Genomic DNA, 17,268 nt, shown 5'->3' with positions numbered 1-17,268 from the left:
TCATACATGTAGTGTAGATGGAGGTCTTTGGTAGGGAGAAGCGCTGTTTTCGCCATCTCGAGTGAGTCACAGAGTATCACTCGATAGTATTACCTAGCTTGTGTACATATCTTTACATGTAGTGACAGCTATGTAGCTAGCTGGTTCATGTCTGTGACCCAAAACGTAAGCTGGCCTCCACATCTTACCGTACCACAACAAGCCTGCGCCTACACCAACATTAACTTGACTTGTCCGCACTGTAAAGGTGCTCTCCTCTCTTCACCTCCGCATCCACTACAAGCTGGCGTTTACCTCCTCGACTCTGCTTTCCCCCCCCCCCTAAAAAAAAAAAAAACCCAACCCACCGAGTGCTTCCCTCCTCTTTGACTAGCAGAACCTTGCCTTCACTAGTGCCACATCTCCCCCAGGCCCAGAGCTTGTCTCCGCACTCTCCGGCTGCAGTTAGATACACTCCCGCTACATTCGACTTACCCCACGCTGTAGTTAAAACTCTGGATCGTATTCTTCCCAGGCTTGGTTAGGTAGGTGCGAGTTTTCTTTGTCGCTGATGGTCAATCGAAGTCTTACTAGCTAGGCTGGGCTAGATACCAAAGAGTGAATTTTCGTTCCTCCTTTGCGTTGCCAGACAGGCACCCATCTATCATGCGTAGACACTCTACAGCTTTAGAGACTTTGGATTTCATCGCGGCAGACTATGTGCTTCCTGAACGGTGGTCACTGGACCGTAGAGGCATAGTAGACAGTATGTGTGCCTGTGTGGCTGAGCAGATGGCTGCGACGCCAGTACGAATTGGAATTAGCGCGAAGCGGGCGAATAGTTGTGTCGTCTTGGTCCTGCTCCCGGTCCTGGTCCTGGACAGTCTCCACAATCGCTGCATCAGAGGTCGCCTTCATCACAATCAAGGAATCAACTTCCATGGATCTCACAGTCACTGCCACTACGTGATAAGTGTGCCATCTGCGATGCTGGATTGACTTGGTCTTCATGCAGATTTTCGCGGTGCGGCCTTGATGGGGTAAACGTTCCTCCTTCGAGATCACGGTCGTGGCATTTTATTGATCGGCGGATTAGGGACGGACGGCTCCTCTCGCTCAATTAATTGGGATATTGGATACCATAACAAAGCGGTCTCGTGAGGATCCGAGTGTTCTTGTTTATTTGTTCGTTTTGTGGGATCAAGCCCCAGTCAACGCAGTTGCACCTTAGCTATCGTTACTGCTCAACTCGGGGGTTGGGTCTTGTATGGGGGACATTGCAGCCTCACTCACTCTGCCCTACAGTGGCGGGGTAGACGTTCTTTGTGGGCGTCCCCGGCCAGTATGCCCAGAACGGGGTGCTGGGCAGGTTATGATAGTTCTTTACAGTTGCCTTCCGTTATAACGAACCTGCATATTCCAAAATTTCTCATTCGATACAGCAAATTACCCGGTACAGCAGGTAAAATTCTATCATGTTCTGAGTGACATTTGGAATTATAGTAGATTTGTGTCTTTGTTGGCATTCGGTAGAGCAGAGGGCAACTGTGCTCAGCCCCAACGACCAATGCCAACGGAAGTACACCGACCACGCGACTTCGAATCGCCTCATGGGGAAGAATAAGCGCTTCTCGGTATTGAAATCTATGCATTCTTCGGCCAGTTATATTGCCTGGAGAACAGAAACAAAAAAGACCACAAGCGCTTTCAAATGAAATGCAAATACCTCCACTGCACCGAGCGCCCTCCGAGACACTCCGACGACTCCCTCGACGCGGTACTAAAAAGGCCTCGCTCGCATGCAAGTGACATGGGGAGCAGCTCCCCCCTCACATGTATGCACTGGGCAGCAGCCGAAAACGGCCTGGGTTCTTCCTATCCCTCTTCATACCCGGTGCCACGGCCGCACCCCTTTCGACTAACTGATCGTAGGCGTACTCAGAGTACACTCAGCCGATCGTTGCTCGTCAGCGGGCGAAGGGTGATACGTACCTCCATTTCCTCAGCCACCCAAGCATTGAGGAGTGCGCTTGGGTCTTTGGACACCTTCAGCATCTTCTCCAAGTGCTCCTGGTTCTCCGGCCGAACACCCGGATAGTGAGGGGGGCTCGGCTTCGGGTCACGGTCCACCAACAGCTGTATCATCTCCTCCACATTCTGGCCCCTCGGTTTCTCAAATCTCCGATCTCTCGCAATGTCCAATAGTGTCTGGTTCCCCTGTACCCCCACTGCGCTTCCATGCACTTTGGCGCCCGCCTTCTTTAGGAGCCGCCGCGCCAGCCACAGATCTCCATGGCGCACCGCATGCTCCATCCATGCTGTAGCACATGTTCCGTCAATCGACCATCTGGGGGACCGGGTGATGGGACCGGCGCTGCTCAGGGGCCGGTTTGTGCGACGGGTTCTCCGGGACTGAGTGATGGGACGGGTGCTCGAGGGTTGGGTGGTGGTGGTGCAAGTGCGTATCCTCGGGATGTGAATGATGTCGTGGCACAGCAGAATCTTGACGGTCTCGACCTTCCTGTGCTCCACGAGCAAGGAGAGTTGGGAGAGTTGGGGGAGCCGCCGCTTGAGAGTGTCGTGGAGCGGGTTCCGGCAGGTGGCAATGGCAGAACCTGGGGTGAGAGTGGTGAGAGAGGTGGTTAGGGCGCGTTCAAGGAGCAGAGGGCGGTGGGAGGTGACGGCCCAGATGGCGATCTCCTCGATGTCGGTGGTGAATCTCTTGCGGAGTTCCCGGGCGAGGAGAGTGTGGAGAGCGTGGCACGTGCGGGAGAGCACGGAGAGCACTCGAGTATCGGCGTGTTCTCCTATTATGAGCAAGAGCTCGAGAGGGAGTGCCGGATCGGTGAATGCATGTTTTCCGATGATGAGCATTAGCTCGTGGGGGAGTTTGGGTACGGGGTCGGCGAATGCCATGATGGGTATCTGTTGTCGATGCTGTCTGGTGATTGATGGTACTCAGGTACTGGAATATTGGGGGGCAGAGTTTGTTGGGCAAGATGGGAGGACTGCGCATGCCAACACCACTTCGCTGCTGATTAATCGGTGCGTCTGTTCCTTCCATGGGTATATATGGGTGTATGTATGCGAGTCATGAGACATCACTCGATTCTATCTGAACAGCAGAAAAGATATATTTTTGTTTACTCAGTAACTGGCAACAAAGAAAAGGCAGTATTCTGTGCGCAGCAAATTGATGCGTGTTGTTGATTTTGGGGGGAGTTGATGTATATACAGTCGCACTTGGCAACTGGGCGCTTGCCTTGCTACAGGTCAGCTTCACAGCATATCACTCGCCGACGATTATGAATTACTTCTAATCAACGACTTCACTCCCGAGCTGTAACCTTGAAACCTCGACAGTACAGCAGTAGAAGACATTCACTGACTAACCGGTAAATCAAGGGGTGCCTTTCCCATCTTACTATCCGCAAATAGTATATACATACATGGTTTGCTGCCATCATCACAGATATGTGGCGCAAGGTAGAAGCTGGATTTGCGCGTACGTTGAGAGTGGACACCGAATTAATGCCAATGAACGCTTTGAGGAAACGATCGTCAGCCGTGAGGCTGTTACATCAGCGCTTTGAGCGAGATGCATGATCATATAACATGGGTTCATCAAGTTCGGGTGAGCAAGGGGTCGTTTTCTTGCCGTGTGACACCCCCGCACATTTCACGAAGTAGGTAGGCTCTATTCTTCGAAGCCTAGCTAAGTAACCTCCACAGTCCTAGTAAGTGGATATATACTTCCCCGAATTTACAATCCACGATGCTTCTTCCTCTACCCATCGAGCTGTTTGACCTGATTGTAGAATACGTACACATCTCCCCATCTCATCTCCTCTCCTTCTCCCCCCCCCCCCCCAAATCCTGTAATAACTAACGCCACTACAGGCAGACTTTACTCCCACAAAGATAACCGGAAAGCTTCCAACCTCCACTGTCTCCACAGCCCTCGTCTCCCTCATCTACACTTGCAGCACACTGTACACCCGTCTTCTTCCAAGACTCTATAGAACCCTCCCTATTCGCATCGCCCCTATACCCTCTTGTATCTTTAACCCAGCCCTTATCCAGTACACCACTACTGTTCTCTTTCTCCCGCAAAACCAGAGCCTCGAATATAAAGAAAGATGTGCCCAAAAGCATGATAACCTTGATCCCCTCGCTACCGCCCTATAAAACTTCCACAAGCTTCAAACATTGCATATTTTCGGCTCCTGTCCGCAAATTCTCATCAGAGCAGTAGCCGACCATTCTCTGACGCCCCTGACCTGCCATGGCAAGTCACTAATTCATTGTACTACACCTAATCGGTGGAGCCTGCGCTCGCTCAGTGCCATTCTCTGCCCTTAATACGCACATGCATAGGTGATGACAATACTAGCCGGTCATGCCGCTACACCTGAGCAGCTGGGAGCTAGCTTTCGTTGGCTGCCGAAAAGCGATGGAATGATTGAATTTCCGGTTTTGCCCAAGGTCCAAAGCCACAGCATCGCCAATTGGAACATCCGTATACTTGAGGAACTCTGTATGGTTATAAAGTTTAATCAGTTGACAACATTGCAGTTAGTCAAGATGGTGGGCCACGCCAGGGGCGAATAAAGGACATCATCCCAGCAGCCGGTGGCCTAGCTAGCCTGCGGGAAATGAGCGTGCACCTCATGATCCACGAGCTCTGCCCTCTGCTTGAGTCGACGAGTGAGCTGAAGGAGCTGCATATAGTCTCTCGGAGTAAATCTCTCCAGCTCACCGCAGATAGCGGCGGGATGTGAGGGGCTGGAGGATATTAGGGTCGGCGTTGTGCTCGAAGAGTTTGTTAGTTCATCACTACCGCCAAAATCCGATACAAATGATGTTCCTGTCCGTAGGGCCTTGCTAACAGGGAATAGGAGTCCGTACTTCGGACACTGGCTCTATTCCCCAGCATTCGCTACTTGCATATCGGCCTCACCCGAACCGATCCCACCATGCCCCGGCTTCACCGATGTGCTAGCGGAGCTACTTCCACTTAGCGAAATCTCGCTCTGTGAGGGGAGGAGATGCTATTAGAAAAGGAAGTAGTAGTGGATTGGGCATTTTAGAGGGCGATGTCGATGTTGCAAGGGACTGATCTGAAAGGACTTTCAATGATGGCGGAAAGGAATATGTGCATCAGGGAGGCAGGTGATTCTATGAACTCGCTTTTCTTGGTGAGAACATATTTGTACTAATAGGTGTATATATAGTGGGTGAAACCTGGGGTGCCGGTAAAGGATATCTGCTTTGGAGAGGTAAGAGCAAGATTGAGCTTTAAGCGCATGGGGCGAGGGGCTTGGAATGAGGCATTTGAGCCTGTTTGTTATAGTTTAGAGGGTAGGAGTGCGGGCTCTGCATTTGATGTATATCAGTCTAAAGTAGCTTAGTCATATGTCCTGGCTTAAGGACATCTAGATAGACTGTATAGATGAGGACCGAGGAGTTAATGAAAGCATCAGCATTACTATTACTCATAATCGCCTATGTTTGATATGTAGGGCGGGGGAGATTTTTCAATTGCATACATGTAGTTATCCCTGGTGTTTTGATGGAGGGCTTGCTAGATATGTACCTGTATGCAATAACAAAGATCGAACCAACGCTGCTCCTCCAAACCCTGCTGGATGGGTGGTCCGTGCACACTCGAGCACTAAACGCATGCATGTATGTAGAGACACACCAACATTGCCGTTGCGAAAATAGAACTATAACTATCCTTTCCTTCGTTTTGACGGTAAGGTGCGATACAAGTACCAGCGACTCTGTTCTTTAGTGAATCAAATCCTCGAATTGAGTTTGAGCCTAAACATCAACCTAAAAAGGGGACTCTGGCTCTGGGCGAAAACAAAACCCCAAATCCTTTGCTTGTGTCAAGATCACGTTTCAAGACACCCTGTTTCGTGCAAAAAATTGAATACATAAGCGTTATCCCTAACTTGAAAACTCTCCGCCCATCTGACCACCATTCACTACCAAAATAATGTGACATATCCACTATATAATCGCTTTCTCCAATCAGCCTTCCGAGCCTTCACTCAAGGTAACTTCTCTGTCCAAGCTGCCTACAATTATCACTTAGTCTGTCAGTTCAATGCTGCCCTCCCAACGTTGGTACCAAGAGCGTGCCTTTTGCACATGGACCCCGTATCTTTCTTATCAACTAATAGATCTCTCATAACAGGGTACAAGGTCGAGGGATAATACTAGGCAGCGCTGTTTGATAGTACTGAAAAAGGTCCTTTGGGCACTCTTGATCGACATGTGCAGGGGCGCTTAAGTCGGTTTTGCACATCGAAAAGAAAAACAACGCACAGCTGGAAGGAACCTCGGGCGGGTTCAGGATGGTTCAGCCATGATCAGTGAAAAAGGGATTTTCTGCTGAGAAAGGATATATGCTAGGGTATAGGTAGACGTAGTAGCTCGCGGAAGGAATTGCGGAAGTAGAAGGCTGCACAGAGGTAGAAGCTGAGGGAATTAAGCTTAAGGGTTGGAGTACCGAAAGATCTAGATCCCACAAGTACTGGGGGGGCCGAAAAACACTATCAACCTGGGAGTTGAGGGCGACTGACAGGATTTTCAATGATAAGGTCGGCAATACAGTGGTAAGTGTTGATAGATCCATCTAGCAATATTCTGAGTGCAGTTTTATACAACAGACAATTCACTAGGGGCCTTGCTTACCAAAATCTGATGTGAGATGGCATTTTCCGTCCGCGTTATGTAAAATCATATCGATATGTAATAAAAAAAGGTAGCAACTCAGAGTTACGAGGTTCCGACGATAACTTTTATGCCTGGCTATATGTACATAACACTTCATTGACTGTTCGTTGAGTACTGTTAACATGCAGGTACATGTACTACACGTAACAATGGAAATGACTGATCGAAAAGAGCCTCACATCATATCCTAATCTCCCTCCTGCCCCCTGCCTGTCCTTTGGCAATATCCATCACCCCCTTCGACAATGGAAACACCCCCACCTTCACCTTCACACACACCCACTTTCGATGTCGGTCCCCAGGCTCCGACACCCCCGCCAGGAGTCGCTCGAGCACATTCTCAACTTTACCATCGACTTGAACTCGCCACCGTCTTCGCCCTCCGAGGTCCTTCATCTACCACCAGACGAAGAGCGCGACGGGCCCGCTCGTATCCCTCCGAGATATCCAAGACCAGTATCAACCAATCCTGCCAATCCCTCTAACCAGCGAGGGCAGCAAGCTGGTGGTGCTGGTAGCCTTTGCCCCGCCGGGGGGGAGGTCAGGCGTTCTCGAGGAACATGCCAGCAGCCCAAGCCCAGAGGATAATAACGATAACGATAACGATAACGATAACGATAACGACGACGATAACGACGACGAACCAAGTACCAGCCCGCTCGTTCACGAGCTCTTTGCAGCGCTCTACGAACACGCTCCAACGTCCAGCGCCAGGCAAACATTGTCCGTCTTGTCCTTCATGCGCTCTTTAGTCCCAGCTCCCCCGACAACAACCACACCTCTGCCCTGCAGCGCTCCCTTGAAGTCATTCTTCCCCTTGCCCGGGCGTGGCCCGCATATATCTCCGAGTAGAAAGGTGGTGTCTACGGGACTCTCACACTCCTCGCCGTCGAGCTGCTCGACTGCTTCTTCCTGCCTTTCCTCGCTCCCAGGGCAGCCACAAACCCGCAGTACGCTCATCCCTCATCTCCCCAACCTCCCACTCCGAGATCGACCCCAGGCCACCTACAGCCGCCCCACACTCCCTTCGCCACCTCTGCCGGTCGCGGGACGGCAACAGATGCGTTATCGGCCACCAGCAAGGGCACGTGTCCGCCCGCGGCAGGAGGCTCCCCTCGCGCCGCCAGACCTCATCACAACCATCCGTGCACCTTGAATGTGCACACATCATCCCCCACAGCCTGAACCGAGCCGGCACCGGCGGACACCTCGCAGACGACAAGACTGTCGTCTGGCGCACCCTCAACATGTTTGACCCTGGCGTCAGCTCGCTGCTACAGGGCGAGAGGATCGATGGGCCGGCAAACGCTATGATGCTGTACCCAGAGCTACACAACCAATTTGGACTCTTGCATTGGTATCTTGAAGAGGTGCCTGGGGGTGGCGACGAAGCGGTCTATGTATTCTGTAGGAGTAGGGACGCCCCTCAGTTGCCGCTGTACTGTATGCCCGCTGGGCTAGGGGGCACGGTCCGCTTCACGCGCATGGATGGTAGCCGGACGGAGCTGCCGAGCAGAAGGCTGCTGGCTGTACATAGGGCGTGCGCAAAGATCCTGGAGGTGGCCGGCGCAGCGGAGTATGTGGAGGACCTGCTGGACGAGTTTGAGGATGTGAGGGGCAGGACGGGGATGGCGGGGGATGGCAGCTCGGATCTCGCGATGCTTGTTAGGGTCAGGGTGGGCCTGGGGGAGGGCTGATTTCACGGAGAGCGGGAGGGAATTGCGGTGTAGTGTGCGGGGTGTATGCTTTGGCCCTCGTCGGAGGTGGGGCATTCATTATACGGGGGGGGCTCAGCAAAGTAGTAGTAGTGTTGAGCCACAATTAGTTGAGTACCTTAATGAATCATAATATCGTTCAAGGTCAAGCACACAATCGCAATTGGGTTACCAAGAGCAGGGCCATGCCGGATATATAGCTATGTATTACCTGCCACGGCTCTACCCCCATACCAGGCTCCGCACTGATCGTCCACACGTAAGGTTCTCCAAAGACACCAGAAATCGAACTTTACAAGCGCGCGGCCACTCCGCGCCGGGATGCGCCACCGAGCACAACGCGCTCTGTGATCTTAGATCTAGAGTACTCTACTCTAGAGTCTAGACAGGGGCACCTCCGCCTTGCCGAAAACGTTAGGAGGACGGGACTGTTGAGCGACTTAATTATTATTGCGACAAAGAAACTGACTATATAGTCGAGTACTGGACCAGACTGCTCACCCGTGCTTGTTCGGTCACCGGTTCCCGTTCGGCATCACTTGACAACACTATATATACAACAGTTTTTATTTTTGGGTTCGCTTGAGACCATTCCTCAATTGCCAGCTACCAGACGTAGGAGGTGCGAGCTATAGGACGCGGTAAGTTAGGGCCATGATAGTAGATTGTCACGTATACAAGGTAGGAGCCTGCTGGGGATGAATTGCGTAGGAGGCCTCGTTTCGTAAGCTTGGATGGTTGAGAAGGCCGGGCGAGATGGGGAGGGGTTGGAGCGGGTCATGAGGTATCACTCGGTCAGCGAGTGAGCATCTAAGACCTTTTTTTTTGTTAAATTCATTGATTGCATGCAGACTTTCGTCTATGGCAATATCACACGGCACAGAACCACTCTGTTCTTCCACCGCCATTTCAAGAAAATAGACTAAATAACAAAGCTTGGTACTTTTTTCATGCTGCCTCAGTATTTTGACTTGACACTTACCTTTTCCCCTGCCGATTTCGAGTCGATCCGCATAGGTATTTCACTTACCGGTATGAACCATGGCAAACTGAACAGCTACCCTGCATAGGCGAGAAATCAGGAACACAAACGTACACATATCTCCCATGTAGAACTTTGAAAATTATTTTCTCTGTGTTTCCTGCTGTATAGGGCTCTCCCCCATTCCCTGAAAGTGGCCGAACTCATCGTATGATGACAGTTTCGCCAATTTAAACTTTTAAAAACCGCCCGTACAGGTGAAGTTTGGTGGTGCTGCAGGGCCAACCCTGCCATACGATAACACTTTCAGAAATCTGCTAGTTTTTGGGCCTGCGGTACGGCACCTCTTCCTGTTTTGTTGCGTGCAATTAATGAATTAAACAAAAACAAAAACAAAAACCTTCCTGTTTTGTGGTAAATGTGAGGGACGCATTGTGACTGGAGAGGATAAAACCACCTATGGACACTCACAGGACCCCTCGGAAGAGTGAAATGGTCTGAAGGGGGCTTGAGGTTCGATGTTTCACAGGGTACACATGGCGATAGTAAAGGTTATAAAGTAAGTGGCAATTGGGCTCCCGTATCCTGGGATATAGGTGGCCCACGTCGGAGTTGTGGATAAGTATGAAGAGGTGCATGGTACCCAACAACCAGATACGCTTTGTGGTCAATCTCTATCGCGTCATCGATCCACTTGCGCGATTCCGCCAAACTGCAAGCGGCGGTAAACCAAGTGCGCGAGTTGTTCAGGGTATATGTTCAGGACTTTGCCACTGAGAAGTCAACAAGGTACTCGCAGTTTTCGAGGGTCATGGAGAGGAAGCAGGCGAGACGGGTGCGGAGGAGTGGACCTCTTTGAAGTCGAGGAGTGGATTTTGGGTGAATTCGGGTACGGCGGCGGCGGTGGGGTCGACCTAATCTTGCTGGGAGTAGCGGGTGTTGGAGACTAGACGGCCGAGTCTGATGGCTTCGAGAGGAGGCTGTTGGGGAAGATGCTTTTGGGCACCATGACGGTGGGGGGCTGTTTTGGATCAGGTTACTTTCTTTCGGAAGGAGTGGTCTTAGACTTGGTAAAACCGCCTCAAAGTGTAAAATTGATAGTACTCTCCACTAATCATTACTATCTGCTCTCCGCCAATCATTACTATTATTCGTCATCGGGAGTTGCGGATGGAATGATCAATACCAATGGAACTTTTCCGTATCGATTAGATTCTGTGCTTTTTCGATTCATGGATGTCAAAAGCTTTTGCTGTCTCTTGACAGCAACGAATCAATGGTCTGAACTCCCTTGGTGCAGTTTGAAGTGCACAGTGGCCATTTCGTTTCCAAAAGGGAGCGGAGAGGAAGCCTACGCGCTGCACGGTGGTTGGGGGTGGTGTGGTATTGTACGGTATGGTGTTTCAAGACGAGCAAGTATATTAAATCCATACGTTGATCGACTCTAGAGTACGTGCTAGAGTATAACAAGAACTACCTACATAGATGTACTCACATATTGAGTATGCAGTTATGGCAAGGTGCATCTAGGATAAGTACCAGTAATAAGCCCTGATTGTCGCCAGGATAATTGATTGTGTTGTTGACACCTTGCTTTTACATAGCCCCGAGCAAAAAAAGCAAAGAAAGAGCCGGATCAGCTGGCATGATCGAGAGCAGGGATTCGTCTGGAACGCTGCAGGTCTGCGGGGCCTCGTGGAGTGACGCGGGGGTACGAATGGCGCAAGCAGCCCTCAAGCAGTTTAAAGGAATGATCGGCGCGTAGTAACGGTTCATGGAAAGGTTGTTAAGAAGGAGGGGTTTCCCCGCTAAATACGCGGAGTCTCTTGAACCTATACTACTCAGCCCGCGACAGCACGATACAATAATTCAAGATAAGCAACATGTCTAGCCCAGTTGTGTACTATCGTTTGACCAATGACTACAACGGACCCAGCTGGGCACTCGATGTCGTCCCTGACAGCTCGGGCGAACTTAGCATAGCAAGAGCCGGTGATTACTCTGGACAACACTGGAAGCTTGTCCCCGTGAACGGTCAAGCGAACAAGTTCTACCTACGAACGCAATACAAGGGAGACGAGCTTTCCCTTGATATCATCAACGATGGCACAAATGACAGAGTCCACCTTGCGAAAACGGGTAACTATACCGGGCAATTCTGGACCTTGACGAAGGTTAGCCCTGAGAGTACGACGTTCCGGTTAAGTACAGACTTCACGGGTCCGGATAAGTTCCTTGATGTCTTTAGGTATGCTCTCCGTTTCCCGTGAATTGTGGATAGGGTTGACTTGTGAGTTTGGTATAGTGACAAGATGAAGCCGAGAATGGCGAGTGGAAATACAACTGGTATGAAATGGGAGCTGACTGTGACGAAGATTGGGAGTTGACGGTGGAGGGTATATATACATATGTACTTTAACGCCCGAACGCATATCCATATGAGCCTTATATAAGCTATATGTAAGCCTGAATTAAGCCTTTTTTTTCGATTTTGACCTTGGATTTTTTTTAAAGACTTAAAATGCTATGATTTCAATTAGGTTTATATATTGTAAGCCTTATGATACCTGATAATGCCCATATAGAGTTGTTCTGCTTTATTAAAATATTGGTATCATATAAGCCGCCTGGTGATGCGGCGTTATAAATTAAAGCTAGGCGCGTACATATTTCTAGAGATGTTGGGAGTTCAATAAGGCTTATAAATAAATGTGGACTGGCGATGAATAGATGTCAGAATATAGTGTTAATATATATCGGTCATGTACTAGAGACCATAAAGGCATGGGGACATTTGTTAGTAGATTGGTTCGTGGTCTCCCCACATGTACACGATGTTAAAACTTCCAACGTTAGTTTCGATCCTGGTGGACCAGTGGCGGTAGTATGTCTTATATATAACAGTAACCGCCTCGCGGCCGCGGGTTGGTGCTACCTAATATCAGGTTGTAAAGTTGCATGGATACATGTTCCTCTTTTCCAGCTTTAGTTGATATGGACTGGATGGGATGGCGGTATATAGGGAACTGGAAAATAGCAGACTGTAACAAGGACATAAAAGCGTGAAGGCTCTATCTCCAACCCTGCCCTCCACTCGGGTATGAGTCTAGTATTTGGACCTCAATAGTGTGGTACATGCGCCAAGTCGAGCCGGCATATAAGCTCAAATTGGCTCGACTCATTGGAGGCAGGGGCTCGCTAGGCTCGAGCCGAGTCGACTCATGGACCAGACTAGACGTCAACATGCAAGATTTGGTAGAGAAGACCCTGTTGCAGCGAAACGAATTTTCTCAAATACTGCGCTACACAATTTTCCTAGGTTTTCCTTTCTACAGAGCTGGCTGAAGCCAGACTAAGACTTAGTGTTTCTAACCGTTCTTCGGTTTATCAGTTCAAACCTGTTTACTAGAACCATTTAAGAAAACAGTTCAGTCAAGTTTTACCTACCCAGTATTTGGTTCAGTGCAGTTTGGGCTTGGGTAAACTGGTTTTGTATGCACGTGGAACTTCTCATACAAACTAAGAACACACTATTAGGACCAACCTACTCCTATCTAAATGATTAACTTAAGCGTAGACAAATAATGTCTCACCGTAAGATTACAACCACCGCCGATAGCTTGAATATCTGAAGCGGGCAGCAAGATGGCTGATTGCATTGGGCACCTGGCCCTGTCACCCCTGTTAGACACATAGGACTCAAAGCACAGTTTCTTGTCGCCCAAGGTCACCGCAGCTCACTCACATTTCTGGGTCATGATATGGTGCGCACACTCATAAAGGTTATGGGGTGGGGTACAGAAGATACAGAAGTGGAACAATTGTGGCTGCAATATGGCCTCATGGGCCAATAAGAGAGGGCCTTCTACTACATCACTACCATGGCCTAATCGGGTTTGCTTCTTTAAGGGTATAAATGGGTATAATACTGTTCCACTTTGCTCAGTCTTGGCGCTTTTTGCATACTAAAATACCGAATTTCAAGCTTGAATAACTTTTTAATCAGGACAGATATCAAACATCGGGTTGGTAAAATTATTTTTCATTACTAGTACTTCAAATTTACCAACCCGATTTTTGATATCTGTCCTGGTTAAAAAGTTATTCAACCTCAACCTTGCCCTAATTTTTGACTACATTTCTGACTGGGCGCACCATATATCACTCGCTTCAGTCGGTCACCGGCGATCACTCGCTCCAGCGTCGCAACTTAGTGCACATAGGTGCTGCTGCAGGCGCTGGCGGCGACGGAGGTGCACGCGGGGGCAGCGGCGGAGGCATTAGTTTAGGTGCTGCAGGTGCAGCGCCCGGAGGTGTCAAATAGGCGTCGTTTTAGGTGCAGGTGCAGCAGCAGTGCTGTCAAAAACAGCGACCGTACGGTGACTCCAGAAGCAGCACCAGATGTCAACTTAGCTGCCGTACGGTGCCTGCTGCATCAGCAGTGCTGTCAAGAAAGGCGCCGTACAGCGACTCCAGCAGGAGCAGTGCTGTCAAATTAGGCTTCATACGGTGACCCTAGTAGTAGCACCGCTGTCAAATTAGGTATCGTATAGTGAGGTTTAGGCGTGTCACCTAGGTTTTGACCTTTTTGGCCGGTTTTAGCCCAAATCTACCTACCCCTAACCCGAACCCCACACCAAAAAGAAAGCCCTAAAGCGTGGATTCTGTCTGCATAGCGGGGACTCCCCAGGTGTCGCGGGTACTCAGTAGGTATAGCGGGGCCTCTTTGAGTATTGCGAGCCTTGATTTGAAGGTAGCGAGCCCTTATACTAGATAGCTGGGCCTCACAGCAGTAGGCAGCGGTGAGCTTGATGGTGGTGGACCCTGATAATTACATGGGCTCGGGAATTTGCAATATCATTTTGATTTCCGAAATTGTTTTTTAGGGCTGTTTTAGCTTAGTGACGAACGCGGTTCAATCAGGAACGACTTGCTATTTCGGAAACCACCAAAATTGACAACACCAGACCTTCTACCAGGGGCACTCTGGTAGTTCCAGCAAAATGTGTGTGTGTGTGTGAAGTCATTTCATTTCTAGTTTCTAGGTACAGAATGGTGGCATGGAGTATAAACTATGGTGTAAAGAAACCTAACCCCGAGCCTTCTTAAACACGTCCCCTTAAAGAAACAAGAAACTAAAACCAAAAATATACATAGAAGAGTAAATTATACTCATTTCTGATGGGGTGAACTCAGGGTTAAGGTTAGCCCCCCATCACCAAAGACAGGGAGACCCCTATAGTATGCAGTTCTACGTGCCGTACAGTTCCTTTCACCCACTTCTCCTTTGATATATAGGGGACGTATGATTGACTTGCTTCTGCCTACTAAAACAAGTGTCGTGAGACGTTTATTCTACCTGTATGGATGCATTGCGTCCCGACTGAAAGCAAGTTTGCAAGGTTTCACTACTTTCTCTGCTATAACCATCACCTCCACAGCCTACACATCTATAGCCCGCGCTTGCACTACCACCTCACCGCAAACAAATCTACAACAGTAAAAACAATGGAGTGATATATAATTAGCTGTCAACGGGGCACTAATCTCATTAATCTGGGCTCTCTGTGCTCTCTGTCATTTCCACCTACCACGGTTAACTAATCTCTGAAATGACCAATTGTTCTTGGTTTATTCGGGATATCTGAAATATGATATATTATACTCATTTCTGATGGGGTGAACTTAGGGTTAAGGTTAGCCCCCCCCATCCCCAAAAACACGGAGACCCCTATAGTATGCAGTTCTACGTGCTGTATAGTCCCCTTCACCCACTTCTCCTTTGATATATAGGGGACGTACGGTTGACTTGCTTTTGCCTCCTAGAACAAGCGTCGTGAGGCGTTTGTTTTACCTGTATGGATGCATTGCATCCTGACTGAAAGCAAGTTTGCATCTGCGATACATACAAATTTGCAAGGTTTCACTACTTTCTCAGCTATAACCCTTACCTCCATAGGCTACACATCCATAGTCCGCGCTTGCAACAACACCTCACCGCCAATACATCTATATTAGTAAAAAACAATGGATTCATATATATTTAGCTGTCAACGGTGCACTAATGCCACTAAACTGGGCTCTCCATGCTGCCTGTCGTTTCCACCCAACATGGTTAACTAATTCCTGAGATGACCAATCATGCTTTGCTTATTCGGGTGATCTGAAATATGATATTGCCGTAACATAGTTTTGATTCCTTGGGTAGTGGCGAATGATATCAAATTTGATAGATGATACTGTGAGAATTCCCCCTTCATACCTCAGCTACCGGTACCTTACCTGCTACCTTGATCACCACCTCCTGCTTGCGTCTACCACCGGATTGAGATAACTTTACGAAAACCGCTGCAGGAACCAAATAAATGGCCAAATTGAGTTCCACATTGACGTATAACGGAGATTTAATTGACATCTACTTGCTACCAAATCGTGTACTCAATTACTCTGTATCGATAGCAAGTGGGCACCTAATTGTTTACTGACTTAAGTGACAAGTTAGAAATAGAATCTTTTCACAAAACTGAATCAAAACGAAGTTAAATTGAAGGGAGGGAGTCAACAAAGCTATCACAATAGAAATACTACTTTAAGAGCAGGCAAACAAAAGTGCTCAGCCAGCTAAAATCTAGTAGGAGAATGTCGGACAGGATTTTGAGGTTGCCTGGGAACCGTCGCCCCACAATTCCCGATTCCGTGCCTACGGATTAAATAGGCCGCCCCGAGTCCATCGCCATCGTCAAATATGTAGGTACCGGGAGTCGTGGTCGTGATAGCAGGGGCGTAGAGGGTGGTTAGGGGCTGTTGAGTAGGGTAACTCCTTGTGAGTCTTGGCGACCGAATCGGGTGAATCCCACTCCTCATCTCTTTTGGGTTTTCTCAAACTCATTCGGATTCTGACCTATAGGTTACCTTGTTGAAACACTCTTGGTTCTTACCTCCTGTTTACATCATTAGCCGAACCTTACTCCATGCCACCGATATCTTTTCTCAAACTAATTCGGATTTCAATCCCAAACCACACTATTTAGAATACTTCCAGGCATTAGGAGTTTACTTTGCATCTAGATATATTACGACGATATCACTTAATAAAAGGACACAAAGCTCTCATTGCGGGCCATCCAAGTCTCCGTAGGTGGGTAAGAAATCTCTTTGTATCGTCTGGTGTATCTCGGACCCTAACTACCCACAACTCAACTTCAACCTCCAAGAAATACACATTTCCGCATTACACTTTGAGAACGACGCTCGTAACCCTAACCACCCACAATAGAGCTTCAACCTCCGCCAAATACACATTTCTGAATTACAATTCCAGATGGCCACTCGTAACCCTAACTACCCACAACCGAGTTTCAACCTCCACCAAATACATATTTCTCTATTACACTTCGAGAGAAAAACTCGTAACCCTAACCACCCACATCCCAGTGTCAACCTCCACCAAATACAGATTTCTGTATTACACTTTGAGAGGGACGCTTGTAACCCTAAGTACCCACAACACAGATTCAATCTCCACCAAATACACATTTGTGTATTCTGGTAGGGCAATCTCGGACCGGATTTCGAGGTTGGCAAAGAACCGTCGCCCTACAATTCCCGATTCTGGTAGGGCAATCTCGGACCGGATTTCGAGGTTGGTCAAGAACCGTCACCCTACAATTCCCGATTCCGTGGCTATGGGTCGAACAGGACGCCCCGAGTCCACCCCCATCGTCAGGTATGTGGGTACAGGGGGTCGTGATCGTGATGGCAGGGGCGTAGGTGGTGGTTGTGGGCTGTTGGGTAGGGTAACTCCCTCTGGTCTTGGCGGCCGAACCGGGCGAATCCCACTCCTCG

The 17,268-nt window shown here is 49.1% G+C and overlaps 3 protein-coding genes across 3 annotated transcripts; 2 read left to right on the top strand and 1 right to left on the bottom strand.

Annotated features, from left to right (window-relative positions):
- Positions 1–1,808: 1,808 nt before the first annotated feature.
- Positions 1,809–2,895, bottom strand: LAJ45_07055 (uncharacterized protein; the record flags this gene model as incomplete). Its single annotated transcript, XM_046116614.1, has 2 exons — positions 1,809–1,916; positions 1,972–2,895. The coding sequence occupies 2 exons, from the start codon at positions 2,893–2,895 to the stop codon at positions 1,809–1,811; spliced, it is 1,032 nt and encodes a 343-aa protein (XP_045970016.1).
- Positions 2,896–7,014: 4,119 nt separating this feature from the next.
- Positions 7,015–8,792, top strand: LAJ45_07054 (uncharacterized protein; the record flags this gene model as incomplete). Its single annotated transcript, XM_046116613.1, has 5 exons — positions 7,015–7,156; positions 7,245–7,676; positions 7,738–8,402; positions 8,586–8,645; positions 8,706–8,792. The coding sequence occupies 5 exons, from the start codon at positions 7,015–7,017 to the stop codon at positions 8,790–8,792; spliced, it is 1,386 nt and encodes a 461-aa protein (XP_045970015.1).
- A 2,514-nt stretch (positions 8,793–11,306) lies between these two features.
- On the top strand, positions 11,307–11,810 carry LAJ45_07053 (uncharacterized protein; the record flags this gene model as incomplete). The annotated part of the gene is made up of 2 exons (XM_046116612.1): positions 11,307–11,671; positions 11,729–11,810. 2 exons carry the CDS (start codon positions 11,307–11,309, stop codon positions 11,808–11,810), a joined length of 447 nt encoding a protein of 148 aa, XP_045970014.1.
- Between the last annotated feature and the right edge of the window lie 5,458 nt (positions 11,811–17,268).

The sequence above is a fragment of the Morchella importuna genome (genome assembly GCF_003444635.1).
Source record: "Morchella importuna strain M04M26 chromosome Unknown Morimp01GS022, whole genome shotgun sequence".
Taxonomy (NCBI): Eukaryota; Fungi; Ascomycota; class Pezizomycetes; order Pezizales; family Morchellaceae; genus Morchella; species Morchella importuna.
Note: the sequence above shows the minus strand (reverse complement) of the source record. Positions and strands in the feature narration are given on the sequence as shown.